Source organism: Drosophila rhopaloa, unplaced genomic scaffold (genome assembly GCF_018152115.1).
Source record: "Drosophila rhopaloa isolate 14029-0021.01 unplaced genomic scaffold, ASM1815211v1 contig_115, whole genome shotgun sequence".
In the NCBI taxonomy this organism is placed as follows: Eukaryota; Metazoa; Arthropoda; class Insecta; order Diptera; family Drosophilidae; genus Drosophila; species Drosophila rhopaloa.
Genome location: NW_025334990.1, coordinates 8,227,166 through 8,241,461, shown reverse-complemented (window position 1 = coordinate 8,241,461; position 14,296 = coordinate 8,227,166). Strand labels below are relative to the sequence as shown.

General features: G+C 38.5%; 3 protein-coding genes across 3 annotated transcripts; 2 read left to right on the top strand and 1 right to left on the bottom strand.

The window, feature by feature from the left end:
* Window positions 1–2,253: 2,253 nt before the first annotated feature.
* LOC108052010 (classical arabinogalactan protein 4-like) lies at window positions 2,254–2,712 on the top strand. Its single transcript, XM_017134323.1, has one exon. It carries the CDS (start codon window positions 2,254–2,256, stop codon window positions 2,710–2,712), a length of 459 nt encoding a protein of 152 aa, XP_016989812.1.
* Window positions 2,713–3,335: 623 nt separating this feature from the next.
* LOC108052011 (golgin subfamily A member 6-like protein 22) lies at window positions 3,336–5,198 on the top strand. The gene is made up of 4 exons (XM_044461861.1): window positions 3,336–3,667; window positions 3,725–4,027; window positions 4,526–4,748; window positions 4,814–5,198. Exons 1-4 carry the CDS (start codon window positions 3,372–3,374, stop codon window positions 4,970–4,972), a joined length of 981 nt encoding a protein of 326 aa, XP_044317796.1. The 5' UTR covers window positions 3,336–3,371; the 3' UTR covers window positions 4,973–5,198.
* Window positions 5,199–10,376: 5,178 nt separating this feature from the next.
* LOC108052022 (putative phosphatidate phosphatase) lies at window positions 10,377–13,896 on the bottom strand. Its single transcript, XM_017134339.2, has 6 exons — window positions 12,897–13,896; window positions 11,439–11,590; window positions 11,154–11,378; window positions 10,891–11,070; window positions 10,658–10,834; window positions 10,377–10,596 (listed from the first exon to the last, which is right to left on the bottom strand). The coding sequence occupies exons 1-6, from the start codon at window positions 13,204–13,206 to the stop codon at window positions 10,579–10,581; spliced, it is 1,062 nt and encodes a 353-aa protein (XP_016989828.2). The 5' UTR covers window positions 13,207–13,896; the 3' UTR covers window positions 10,377–10,578.
* Between the last annotated feature and the right edge of the window lie 400 nt (window positions 13,897–14,296).

Below are 14,296 nucleotides of genomic sequence, written 5' to 3'. Positions count from 1 at the left end.
AATTCTGGAGATGGGCTGACAAAAATATGGAGGTTGTGGAGGTTCTCAGTCCAGGTGGCACGGAAAATTCGAGAATAGTATGGGGATGTGAACAATTCATATAGATACAAGATAGGCCAAAATAAAATGAACAAAATTCAAAAATAAATTTGACTCGATTTAATATTAAATTTAATAAATTATTTTAGAATAGCTTCTTCTTTTACTTAACTAAGCTCGATTAAGCTTAAATGTGTATTCATTTTGACCTTCTCAGTTGTCACAAAAATAAAATGAACTCACTTAAAGTTTTATTTCGATCAAAAAACGATGTTGACAATGAAAACCTTCCTCGTGCAAGGTATTGCTTTTTGATTGTCTTTTCATTCTTCAAGCTCTCTTAAAGCAATGTTGGTATCTGTTTTGTGCGATTATTCAAATAATGCTCTTAATAAACTCTTAAAGCACTGACAGAATAGATCAAGAGGGTTAACAATACCTACAACTTTTGAGGTGTTTTGCGTTTGCTCGCTAAGAATAAACTAGAGCAAATAAATCCACAACTTCTCTATTGTTAAATTAGGCAAAAGCATATAAAGATACTTTCCATAACATCTTCAAAGTTGTCTCACTACTAAAAAATGCTGAGTTAGACGAAAATATTTAATATATTCCCCATAAATACTTTAATTTCAAATATGGCACATACTGGATCAGCTGGAACGGATTTATCCTCGACAACCTCATATATTTCTCTTCGACTACTTCCACACCTCCAGCACTTCCTCGACCTCTTGAAGTTCCTCGACCTCACCAAAGGTTGCGCAACCGTCAGGGTTAAAAATGAACTGGACGCTGGAAAATGTATGCGGAAGTAAAGTTCCAGACTAAATATAAAAACAACATTTGATATATAATGTTTATTTAAAAGCACAAAATTTGTTTGTAAATTATTGAAAATTTTGGTTTTGGAACAGTTTTCTTTTGCTCCAATAACTAATAAGGATTTAAAAGAGAATCTATGTTGAGTAAGAAACTTCCTGTATAGAACGTCCTTATTAAAAGTAGTCAAAATTGCAAATATGAAATTTAGATATTTTCAATAGACACATATTTCAATTCAGTGAACTCTAATAAAAATTTGGTTGCTTCAGAACTCCGCGATTTGAGAACGCGATTTTAGCCAACCAAAACCAAAATAAATACATCAAACCAAATTTCAGTGTCCGGAATCTTGACAAACTGACATAACTAAATGAAATTACTTTTGAAATGATTAAAAAACTCAATAAGCTTACCTACATTTAACACATTTCTCATGAGAGTTGTTCAAAAATTAAATACTGAAATCATATAAAAAATTATTATATAAAACATAGATTGTTATCTTCTTTAAAAATAAGGGATTGTGTTGATTGATTGATACCTGCCGTTTTATATACTATTTCCAATAAAAATGTATTAGTGTGAAAGATACATTTATATGGATCTGAAACCAAACTTATAAATATTTATTAAAATTTTTGAAATTCCCCACAAGCAATATTTGTATCTAGTTGTTTATACGTGACGATACGTAAACATATCATTTTAAGATATGATCTAATGTTTTGATTTAATCTTTGTATGTTTATTTTGTACCTATTTGCATAGGGACGATTGTGAAAATTTCAAGCCTGGCAATAGGTAATACATTTTTTACTAATTATACTAAAATGTTCATGCGTACATGCAAATTAATAAAGAACCCTTTGATCGAGATACTTACCTGTTTAGTAATATGTAGCCTACCTACAAGCGAAAATATTATTAAAACCTTTGAATGCTTTGTTTTATACTTATTTGATTTAAGCTTTCTCAGTGCTGAACAAAGCTTCAGTTATTTGCGGGTATTTAAATATTAATTACTGCTAAAACACTAGATGAATAGCCTTGCGCATAACAATAGCTACATCTAAATCTATTGATTACACAGACGTTTATGTTTGCACAGTCGCTAACAATGCATTAAAACAAGCAAATTCTCTACAAACAAAGGAACTTTCCATCACGATTTAGGTCTTAAAAACAAAGATCGCCTCATCTTTTAACCCTGTATTTAGTTTAAAATAGGTTTGTCTTGATAAACAAATCCTTATTTGTTTCGTGACATATGGCGATCTTTAGCAAACACAGATTCTGCAATCAAGCCAAAAAATGAGATCTTCTCTATAAATAGTCGAATTAAAAGCGGAATATGTACAGTTCTTCATTAGGTAAAAGACAGAGCTCAAGATGCGATCGCCGTTTGTCTTCGTCTTTGGGCTTTCCACCCTCGTTGCGGCTGCTTACGCCGTAACTCCACCGGCGGCCACTCCACCGGCTGCCACTCCACCGGCTGCCACTCCACCGGCGGCCACGCCGCCAGCGGCTACTCCTCCAGCGACTCCTCCGGCGACTCCTCCTTCTTCTTCACCGCCCTCAGCATCTCCTACCCCAGCTGCGGCCGCATCACCCACTGCATCCGCTTCGCCCACGACCTCCGACACCCTGAGTCAGGAATTGGCCAGGCTGGAGCGTGATATTGGCGTGCTGGAAGCTGAAGAGCGGTTTGGAGGTAGGCGTGGGAGAAGGCGGCAGTGGTTAAGGCGTCGAGGAGGGCGTCAGGGAAGGGGCCAGGGAAGGGGTCAGGGAAGGCGCGGTGGAGGCTTTGTAGCTAGGCGTCGTCGAGGAAGACGCCAACTTCGGGGTTGAACTTAAAGCAAAAAGGACTCTTGGAAAAAACATATTCGAAAGTTTCGAGATTGACAATTCAATGTAAAAAAAAAAACAACAAAAAAATAAATATATATATATGCAGATTACGATTAGTCTTTTCCCAATATTTAAAAGGCTCGGTCTAATTAGAATAACCTACCACGACCAATTTCCCCAGTGGGACCTCTTCATCCACGAACTCCAACCCCAGCAGTGCGGATTTTGCCAGGCTAAAGCGCACAATCCGCTGGCTTAAGCGTCGATAAATCCAATTAGAATTCCGCTAGTTCTAATTGGTCGATTGTCCTTGGAAAACTTATTCCCAGAATATGATATCCAAAGTATTTTCACGCCCATTGAAATATCTATTCACTTAACTAATTTATGGTCTTTTATGCCCTTTGCCTCCCCAAACAAAAGTTCTGCAAATTTTAATAATTTTAAGAAAAATATCTTTTTTATAAACGATTTCATTTCATTTTCTAATTTTACTTACTAAAACATATTATCTATAAACGCCATTTTAAAAGTCTCAATATACAATTTGACTTTAGTAACCATAGTAATTATTAAATTGATGGTAACCGACGGCGCATAGAAACCGGAAAACAAATGAAAAAGTGGCTTACTGATTCTCGAGAAAGACTGCTTAAAACATGGATGTTGTGGAATTTCTCAGTCGCACCGACCGCCGGAACCTCAAATCCCAAATCGGATTCCAGGTGGCACGAAAGATGCGGGAATGGTACGAGGATGTGGACAATCGCCGTTGGAACTTGAGTCTCCTACTCCAAAAAGAGGCTTTGCAGGCGGACGAAAAGATTGCAGAGATGCTCCAGGAGCAGGCAGATGAAGCGGATCGAAGGCGACACGAGTGGATCGAGATGGAGCGACTGAAAAGGGAGGAGGCCGAAAAGGAACTGGTCAAAGTTAAGAAGCAGCAAAGGGAGATGTAGGAAGCCTTTATTTATTTATTATTTATTTATTTAAAATAATCCCATTTTTTCAGTGAAAACTCGGAGGCTCATCGTCATATGCAAACCAAAGAGATCCTTTTGGAATCCAAACAAGCTCAGCTCCATCAAATTGAGGAGAAAAAGGCTCTCAAGCGTCGACAAGCCTGTGTGGAGATCCTTTGGCAGCGGGTGTGGCAGCGATTGGACGAAAGTAAGGCTCAGCAGGAGCAATATGAACTGAAACTGCGAAACTTAATAGAGGGCAGGTGCCAGGCCCAGAATCTGGAAATAGATCGGAAGCTGAAGGCTCAGTTCGCCAAGGAAGTGCTGGCAGAGCAACGAGAATGCTCCCAGGCGTAAGTACTTTTATATTCATATATTGCATCTCACATAAAACTAGTTCTTAAATCAAAGATTAAGGATGTAAATACAACGAAGCTCTGGAAAATCAAACATCAATAATCACACTAAAAATTTGAATGCTAACTATTCTATTTAACTATTTATCTATTTAACTATTGGCTAATCTTACACATTTTTAGAAGAATATGAAGACCGGTATTATTTATATAGCCAAAACAAAGTAAAATATAAAAGTACTAAGCTAAAGTTAGAAACAAAATGACATCTTGATCACATACATTTTTTTGTAAACATAAAGTGCCTTACACTGAGAAAGAATTTTTTTTTTTTAAACCTATTTGGTTTATTTTGACCTATTTCACATAGAATTTTTAAAAGCTATCTCTAAAGCCAATTACAGGCAGAATTCAAAGTCAAAACTACAGTTAAATTGCTCGTGTTATTTCTTACTTTCAAATTAGGCTTAATTTTTAATCACCCATCTGTTCTAGTCTGGAAATCGCTACCGAAATGGATGTCCTGAAGAAACAACATGAACTCAAGAAGGTGAAGGATAAACGCCACCAGCAACTCACTGACTTGCAGGATCAGATCAAACAGAATCGAATGACCAGTGTCCAGCAAATGCAGGCCAAGATCCGTGAGGATACGGGGCACAACATACTCGAAGATCGGCAAATTTATGAGGAGCTCATGGAGAAGCGATGCGCCAGGGTAAGATGAAATCATCGTTACTGCCTATATTTCATTTGTAACCTCAACCGATGACTTTGTTTTAGACTCACAATCGCGATTGGCACCAGCGGTACATGACACACACGGCCGAGGAGCGTGCCGCTCGTAAGGAAGAGGATGATCGGCGGGAGCGGAATTACCTGGGCACTGGGTGTGTGCTCCGCCAGCAACAGAAGCAACCATATGGCAGAGCAGTGCGTTAATACAAGTGGACGCATCATTGCCATCGATCGATTGACGTCGCACTCATGTCACGCCTCTCATATTTGGATACAATATTGCAATTATATTTATGACTGATATAAATCAGGCAATGGCAGCGATAAGGAAAAGCGTATCACGCACGGGCGGCATAAAAACCGTGATAATGTCCACCATCAACGTCGCCGGGGAAGCCGAACAGCTTGTTCAGACGCCAGCGGGCGAATATGCAAATGCAAATTGCCACTACAGTCAAGCCTTTGTAATTTGCACACTCATAATAAGTTCAAATTTAGATGATTAATACTTATAAATGTATTCTACACAAATTATTTTAATGGTTTTACATTTATGTGTCACATATATATAAAAGCTTATTGAATAATTGGTTTTTATTAATTCGCCAACAGAAAATTTTAGGCACCAAGCTACGCATTTTTTATAATAACTATTTTTTGAAGAGAAAATATTTTCAAAAATATTGTAACCCCTGATTATGTTTCACAATTATTTATTATTTATTGAAAAAGAAATTGTCTACTTTATAAACCTAAAACTTCCCATTTAAATCATAACAAACTTGTTTATAAGTTTTTATCAACAATTTTTTAATGGATCACTCATTGCATCGGTATAAATCATAATAAGACTAACAAATAACATATTTAATATTATTTCATGCATATTTATTATTAAATATAATAAAGATAAGCCTTAAACTACCAGAAAATAAATATTTTTGCAAAGCTTTGCAATTTCAATACCATTATTTATAGATATAAGGATGTAAAAAAAATATAAATAATTCAATATAAAGTGGTAAACGAGCTTTGTCGGATTTCGAAAAAATAATATGCAAATTCGAGTTTATGAAGTTGGACTGTTCGATCGATAAAACTTGTAAGTGTGGCTCGATCAGCGACTTTGACAATATTTCTGACACTTGGACAGGACTTGGAACTTGGACCTGCCCCACCCTTCCCCTCCGCCTGCCCCTTTCCCCCCGGCTCCATGGAGTTTATAATTGACCGCTTCCGCCGTTCGCAGCGCTTGTCTCCTCAACTGGTTGCCACTAATTAGAGTTGATCGGTGGCCATGTCGCCGGCAGCAGCTGCAATTGTTGCACGTAGCACGTTGCAACTGCTGCATAAGCACTTAAAATGTAAACACACTAACCGCCGTGTTTATTCAATTAAAAAGTGTGCGGGGCAGAGATTTTTACGGGGAGCGACTAGCAAATTGCTGAAGCAATTTCCATTGCAATGTACTTAGCCAAATGGCCAACAACGGGTCATTTGGCAGACGATTGCGCGTATGTTTGCACACAGTTGATAAGCAATTTCACTGGGATTAGGCCCATCGAGGTAATCTGTGCTCATCCATTCCTGGCATACATGAAAAGTTTATTTACAATATGCCCAGGCTCGTGTTTACTGTGCAAACAATCAACTGAAGTACTTCGAAACTCAATAGAGCTGCACTGGGAAAAACGGATTAGCAACTCAAATACTAATAAGAGTTCGGGTTTGACATATTTTTTTAAAGTCTATTTACAATTCAGTTTCAGGATTACCAATCAAATACAAATTGGATAGTTTCGCCTCATAAATTATATACATATATGCCCTCTGAAAAGTCTAATGGAAATGGCTTAGATTATATAGTATGGACACTTTTTTCAACGTCCATTTAATTTTGACATAAAAGAAATAAATTTAAGTCAAATTCGATGGAATTTTCACTTTCAATAAAAATATTTGCACTATTTCCTCCTAGGTCCGCACTATTTAAACCTTTTCGTTTTTGAGTTCGCCTTTCCAAAGATGTGCTATCTATAAATGTTTGCTGAATTGTTAATTAAAATCCATAATTTGTCAAACCCGTTGATAAAAAGGAAAAAAAACATACATTCAATTCAATTAATCAATAAATACGTGTCTAGATATGAGATGATATCATCTTTTTTCAAGACTGTTTTTTTTTTTTAATATATTGTGGTGATTTGTTAGTTATAAATCGTATTTATGGATATATAAAACGAGTTCTTCAAGACGCATTTTTATACCCTTGCAGAGAGTACTTAGCTTTCATAGGAAAAATCGGGAAAAAAGGCAAATATATACCCATATACTTAAAGGTATGTTTACGAGTTAACTTTTATAAAAATCGGACGACTATATCATATAGCTATTATAGGAACGATCTTAAAAATGAGTCGGGCAATGATCCAATTGTTTTAAATAATCTTAATCTGAATAAAGAATATTAAATTTGTTTAACAGCTGCAAGGGTATATAAACTTCGGCTTGGCGAGGTTTGTTTCCTTTCTTGTTTCTCACTGTTTTGAATGCATAGGTAAGTAGCCACCACCCATCACCCCCCTCTCTCCGGGCAGCATGTCCAGTTCAATAACACGATCCCATGCATCACGCAGTTTCGACTCCGACTCCGACTCCAGCCAAGCCTGAGAACCAAGTGAACCGTAGGAAACGTGGAAAAGCCGGGCGGCGCATTTTCAAAGAGAGGTGTCAAAGTCGGCTCAGAATTGCCCTGGCCTGGTAGTGGTACTGGTACTGGTACTGGTACTAGTACTCCTCCTCCTGGGATTCCGACTCCTCTCGGCATGTCATTAGCCCCGAAAGGGGTGGCTGTCTGGGTTATTTATGTGACACTTACAATCGTGACAACATTCGCCAAATGCGCCAGGGGAAAATGCATTCAAATGGAAATATCTCAAGAACAATGCTGCAATGGAACATTAGTTAACAGGCATTGCAGTACAAAACACTCGTAGTAGGTAGGAGTTACCCAGGTAACAAGAATTCTCTAATATCCGCATAAATCTGATTCATTTCGGTAACGCCTCCCGGCTAAACTTAACTCGATTTTTATCTAGGGATCTACAAGATTTATAGATCCTAGCTTGGGGCCTCGAAGCTCGACTTGAACTCATTAATAAGCGTTTAGAGCCAACACTAATTGCCAACGCCTACAGAAGCTTGGCTAGGAAAGGGGAAAATCCAAGACAGCAAGTTGGCCAAATAATTGTTTATGTGGGCGAACAGGACATGTCGGCCCAAGGCCCTCCTATTGTGAGGTTGCACACGTTGCACGCAGTTAAACACATACAAGAACGCATCGGGAAATCGGGACAAAAGACTGCGGTCAAGCACTGATTGAAATGCCCACGCCTGCCCACGTCCTGCGATTGTACAGAACTCTTGCCAACCGCCCCCTGCCACGCCCCCTTTTATCCCTGTCGTGCTGTACGTGCCGGACAAATTTAACGCCTAGGTTCCAGGTATGAATTGTGGCCTCTGCCCGCCGGCGATGCAGCAAAATAATGTTGCACCAAGGCAGCGTGCAGTCAGAACAAGTGGGATATAATGGAGAATCGAACCTATTCTTACCCTATTGTTACACATATATAGTAAATACAATGCGACACACAAAATAATTGACTTAACTTAGAGAAAACTAAAATCTTAAGTCTTAGATAGTCTTTAGGGTTATTGAGTTATTATACAAAACTTTAAAATGATTAAATTTAAATATTATAACTATTAATAAAGTTCAATAAATTTAAATTTGGTATTTTTCATATATGAAGTTCTTCTTATTAAATTCGCATGATTTACTAAAATATCAGTTGTATGTTTTTTTTGTGACTTTTTTTAGAAGCCCAAAAAAAGCTCATTAAAAAACTTGATAAAATTCGTAGTTTTGCAAAATCATCATATAGTCACGATTTTATTACGAATTTGATTGTACGTTCTAATTTTACAATATCTTTTGTCAGGCATTATAAACGGAATTTCCGAAATTTTTTATGGAACAAGCATGAATCAAAAAACATTATTAGTAAGATTTAAAAAATGTTCTGTTAATAACAGTAAACACCGAAAAGGTATTTCAAAATTGATCATACAAAATATATAAGAATTAAACTGTTTATCGGCGTTTTTAAAGTTCTGTCAGAAAACTCTTAATACGGCATCTTCTGAGGGTATTAAACTGTGGTCCATGTAATAATTCTCAAACAAAAGCCCCCACCTCTCCCATATAAAAAGGGGCGTTTTACCTTTTTGTTCCACGGTGTTGTTGCAATTTTCATGCCTTGAAATGAATTTCGCGCCTGAAATTTGCTGGGCAATTTTCATTATAGTCCCGACTGTCGAAAATTGGCAACCCGCTGGCAATTGTCATAGGCAAACGCCATGACTCACCCCTCCCCCTTTGTTGGCCGGTTTCAATTTTTGTACATCTGCTTTCTTCAGAATGGAAAGGGGAAAACTTTTCCTCTAGAGATTTCGTCATAAACTTGAAGCCATTGACAGACACGCGTAGAACCCAAATATCTCCCTGCAAAACCAGAAAAAAACTGAAATTGACAGCAGATGCGGGCAATTGAAAATTGGGGAATCGACTTGGGAGAAATGCAATTATGCGATAAAAGCGAAATAAAAAATTGTGTTAATTGTTGAAAGGCTTGCATTGAAATTCGGTACGATCCACTCCACCGAACGACGATGTCTTGTTTGTCTTTCGATCTTTTACGGCCGCATCAATCTCTTCGGATTGTCCGAGTGGCCTGAGTGCTGATAGCCGGAATGGTGTTCACTGTACAGTAATAACAACTCCGCCGACGAAGTGAGTGAGTGGCACTTGGCTGTCTCTCCGCCTGATTGAGTGATGCATCATGCAGTGGCTCCTGGTTTTATGCGATTCCTGCTCATCTTGCTGAGTGGCCAGGGCAATAAATTCGTTTAATATGCAAATCAAATGCAAATTGATCTGGTGGGGGAATCGGGATGAGAGAGGGGGGCCGAAGAAGGTGCCACAGACTAATTAAAAAACACAAATTGGTCTGCTGACTTTGCGCCAATTGCTAATTAGCCATAGATCAGAGATCTCTCAACATGGTCCGTGTCCATAAGACAGGTTTCAATATCTGGCCAAGTCCCCTCCAAAAACTAATGCCTAACTGGTTACTACTCTTGGCCACAAAAAACAACCAAAGCCAGTTGGCAACAGTTAGGGGTTATTAATCTCTGCTGTCAAGGACATTTCCTTGTGTAATTTAATTTAAATTGCTTGTTTTGCTCACATAATTTCGTCATTTCTTACACAGATCATATCAATTGATTTGTATTGGTTCGATCGACCAAAGCAAGCCATTAATCGCCGTGGTCACCGATTTTAACATTTGCAAGAAAACTTGATTCGGGGAGTGTCCTCTTATGAATAATATGGCATGCAGTTAAATAGTTGTAAAAATTGTGTTTTGGAATGCCAACGATAAATGACCACAAATAAAAGTGGAATTGCAAAAAATATAACATGATTCCCAGATTAGATTTTGTTTCAAATCAAATAGCCCAACAAATATAAGTACAACAAGTTAAGTTTAGGGTAAAACACATTAAACTGAAATTTATTAAGTAAAATCGTTCACACATAGATAAATAGATACTACTTTGCAGACATGGTCAGAGTTAAAACTAAGATAAAACTGAAATTTCAGTAGACAAGACATCTTAAAGCGAAATGCAGCTCAGCGCGGTGGGGTGGGGGTTTGCAACCCCTTTAAAAAAGTCAAGGATCCAGCCTACCACATAGTCGAGGTCTGCAAAGAATATATATTATAATATAGGACCTTCGTAATTATAGGAAATATCCAAACTCACCACAACAACGGCATAGGTAAGACCTATGCCAGATCCCGCCAAAACATCAGACCAGTGGTGTTTGTAGTCGGAAACTCGACTGAGAGCCGTGTACCAGGCGAACATGAGCAGCAGGAATTGCAAAAGGTGGCGCAGCATTCGCATGCGGTTCCAGTGCATCCTGCGTTGTAAGAATATCTGGGAAATATGGGATTGAAGTTAGGTGTTCTATTTCTAGCTGTATTAAAACTTACCACCAAGTAGAGCATGGAATAACAGGCAAAGCTTGCATGCCCACTGGGAAATGAAAGACGCATGTCCTTGAATTGCTTTGAAGTTATATCTACAGCCGCACAGGTGAACTCTTCGATATAACGTCCAGCATTTTTGGGATCACTGCAAGTACTGCCATCAGGCATAATAGGTTGACAGAGCTAAAAAAAGTATTCTTATTTGAGAATTGTTGCCTTATTGTTTATTTTAAATATCCTTTTTCTAAGAATATTCCTTTACTTACCGTGTAAAAGTGAGGCCTCAGTCTGCCAATAGAATACTTGGCTATATTTGTGGTTAGCTGTTCCACGCCCAAGCCGAAGATAAAGATTCCTATTCTGTGATAGCATTCCAGCAGCCAAGTGGGCAACTCCAAGTGGCAAAGATGATAGCCACTACCCATTCTGTGCTTCTCAAAAGGGCCATGTAATCGCTTATCCTGGGCCCTAAAGAACTCCACCACGAGCATCTAATGGAGTTATACGATTAAGTTATAAAAAAGGTAATCTTAAGGCAGTGCCTAACTTACCACACAAAAAGGCAGTGCGCCACACATTAAGTAAAGTATCCAGCTGGGCATGGTGGACTCTTTATACGGATGTCTCAACGAAGAGTCATTGCAGAAGAATCCACGCGTAAAGGCCTCGCCCCAAAGCGAAAAACCCAGCATCGGCAGACCCACTGAAAATGTAGGAAAATTAAAATCACTTTCAAAGGTTTTCCAACTATGCCCCAGTTTTTTATAATTTGCAACTCTAGAAGGGCTTTTTGGGTGGCCCAGAATCGCTATGGTGTCCAATTTATTTACAGGCAAGGTCTGCTGATCCAGCCTTAATTGGACTAGTATAAACACAACAATAACAATGACGTTGATGGTGGTTTTTGTGGGGAAATGAGTTCAGCACAATCAAATGATAAATTCTCCCCTAACAAAAAAGAACTTGCCACAAATTGAATAAAATAAATCAGTCCGAACTCGATGATGCGCAAATAAATATATTTTTGTGTAGTATCTCTTTTGGTGTACGCTTGGGTGAGAAGTGCTTGTTCATTATTGAAACATTGAAACGCACCACAAAAAAGCCACAAAGGAACTCAGTACATAAACACTGCTGAAAACATTTTGTAGCAATTTAGAAATGTTTTGGTTTGAAAACACGGCGGCAAAGAGGCGCTTCCTCACCTACGTTTGAATAAAGCAGATATATGGTACTACATGATTATATGGTAGGGGGTCTTTTAGGTATGTATATAGATAGCGGAACCCTCTCTGAAGCACACGTTCAGTTCTGGGTGATGGATTCAAAAGTGGAATGAGTTCACGACTGGCAAAGTGCAAGAGATCAATTGCTGCCACATGATAACAGACCATAAAACGTGTGAAAGGCCGCCGGGAGAACGTGATAATACTTTTCTTAAACTTTAATATTGAGTTGGAGGAGCAATAAGCTTAAAGAAGTGCAGTTGATATAGAAACATGATTTATTTCATAGCATGATTAGAGGAGCTGTTCTTAACGGTTGAGTGCTCTGGAAATGGGAACATTTCCAAAAACATTTTCCAATTGTTTTGATTTTTCAAATGGGAACAAAAAGATCCCAATTCTTGGACATAAAATGTAAGCATGCGATGATGCATTTTTTTAGGCTCTGTATTATTATTATAGCAAGAAGCTGCAATATTTGTAAGATTCTAATTTTCCTTTTTCAAATGGGAGCGAAAAAAAATATTTGGAAATTCCTGTGTTGAGTCAAAACTAATGTTGTCATCACTCGAATGCAAATTTTTTTAACAGAATGTCGACTAAATTTGAAAAAAAAATTTAGAAAACTTTGTAATTTCTAAGAAACTATGTTATCGGAAATTAAACATTTTTTAGGCACTGAGTCGACGAATTGTAATTACACATTTATTTAGTGTATCAACTAAAGTGATTCACTTGAATTTCGCCCTAGTTCCTGGATATTATCTATTTAACATTACTCACCGCAGCTGAGCAAACAGAGATCCATGAGAATCCTTCCGAAGATTTGTCGAGGGCCACGCAATGTCTGCTTGTTGTTGGGGACAATATATAAAGTTCCATGGTTTCCGGAATTTCCAACGAAAGTTGGCAGCTGTAGGTCCAGTTTTACATTATTGTTGTTATGGTTGGGGGTTTTGGTTGAAGATGCAGCAGCGGCGGCTATAATACTAGAAGCCGTCGGTGAAGAAGGTTCTTCGCCGCTGCTGCTCTGGCTTTCAAATCTCTGGAGCGGCGTGGTATCGCAAACACTTCCCGGACGAAGGGTACTCATCGTAGAGATTAGGGGGATTGTCTACTTCTAAGGTTTATCTGATGGAACTTGAAGGGCCTGGTCCGAACCTGGCCTCAATTTATGGCACTATTGCACCTGGACACCACACGGGTGGTCATCTTATCGGCGGGCCGAGTCGCGCACTCAAATATTTGAATAATCCTCGGGAGTGTTTTCTTTTTTTTTGCTTTTTAGAATGTGCTAATGGGCGCTCCCTCTTGCGAGGCACTGTGATAAGGGCGCATGTAAATAAAGCCACCAAATCGATACTGTTGTAGAAAACACACGGCGTCGGCGTTTTGTGGGCGGTACGAAATTGGGTAAGGTAAACGCTGTTGCGCAAGCGATAAGCGATGAGCGATCGCGATCGGCTAAGTCCGAGTCAAAATGTTGCTCAAATACTGCTGGCGGCGCACAAAGGTAAATAATACGTGGTAAAAATCTCTGCCATTATTTGGTCTGCATTTCTCCACTGCACTTAATTGTTCTTTGTTTTCTTTTATTTTTGTCACTTCGAAGGTATTACTTATCGCTCTTGCTCTAGTTCTTTTCGCACTCGGTTCTGCTTTTCTATTTGTTTCGCATGCGCAGCCTGCGAAAATGGTAAGTGAATGAGACCCCGAGTAGAACGAACCCAACCCGACGACAACCATCCGCACCGTTCGACACTGCACGAAGAAGTGAACGGCGAATTTAAGAGCAGAGCAGCGCAGCGCTGTCCAAATAATATCCAGCAACGAATGGTAAACAGCTGCGCTCTCTCCCGCTTTCCAATTGAACTCTCCCTCACACTCTCTCTTCCACGATCTCTATTACAGGGTATCGGAATAACAAACTGGAATGGAACACGACCGGATCACGATTTTTTAAACATATTTGTAAGGATACGAGGCAACTAATATGATCGATACAGCCAACCAATAATAATAAATAAAAGCCATGAATGCTGACTTGATTTAGGTTGAATCAGTTTTTTATGTAATCTGAAAGGTTTTATCTAACTTTTTATCTAGGGAATGTACAATTAAGCAAACTTAATATTAACATTTGTGGCTGCATTAAAATTGAAATAATTTTTTTTAAGTATGTA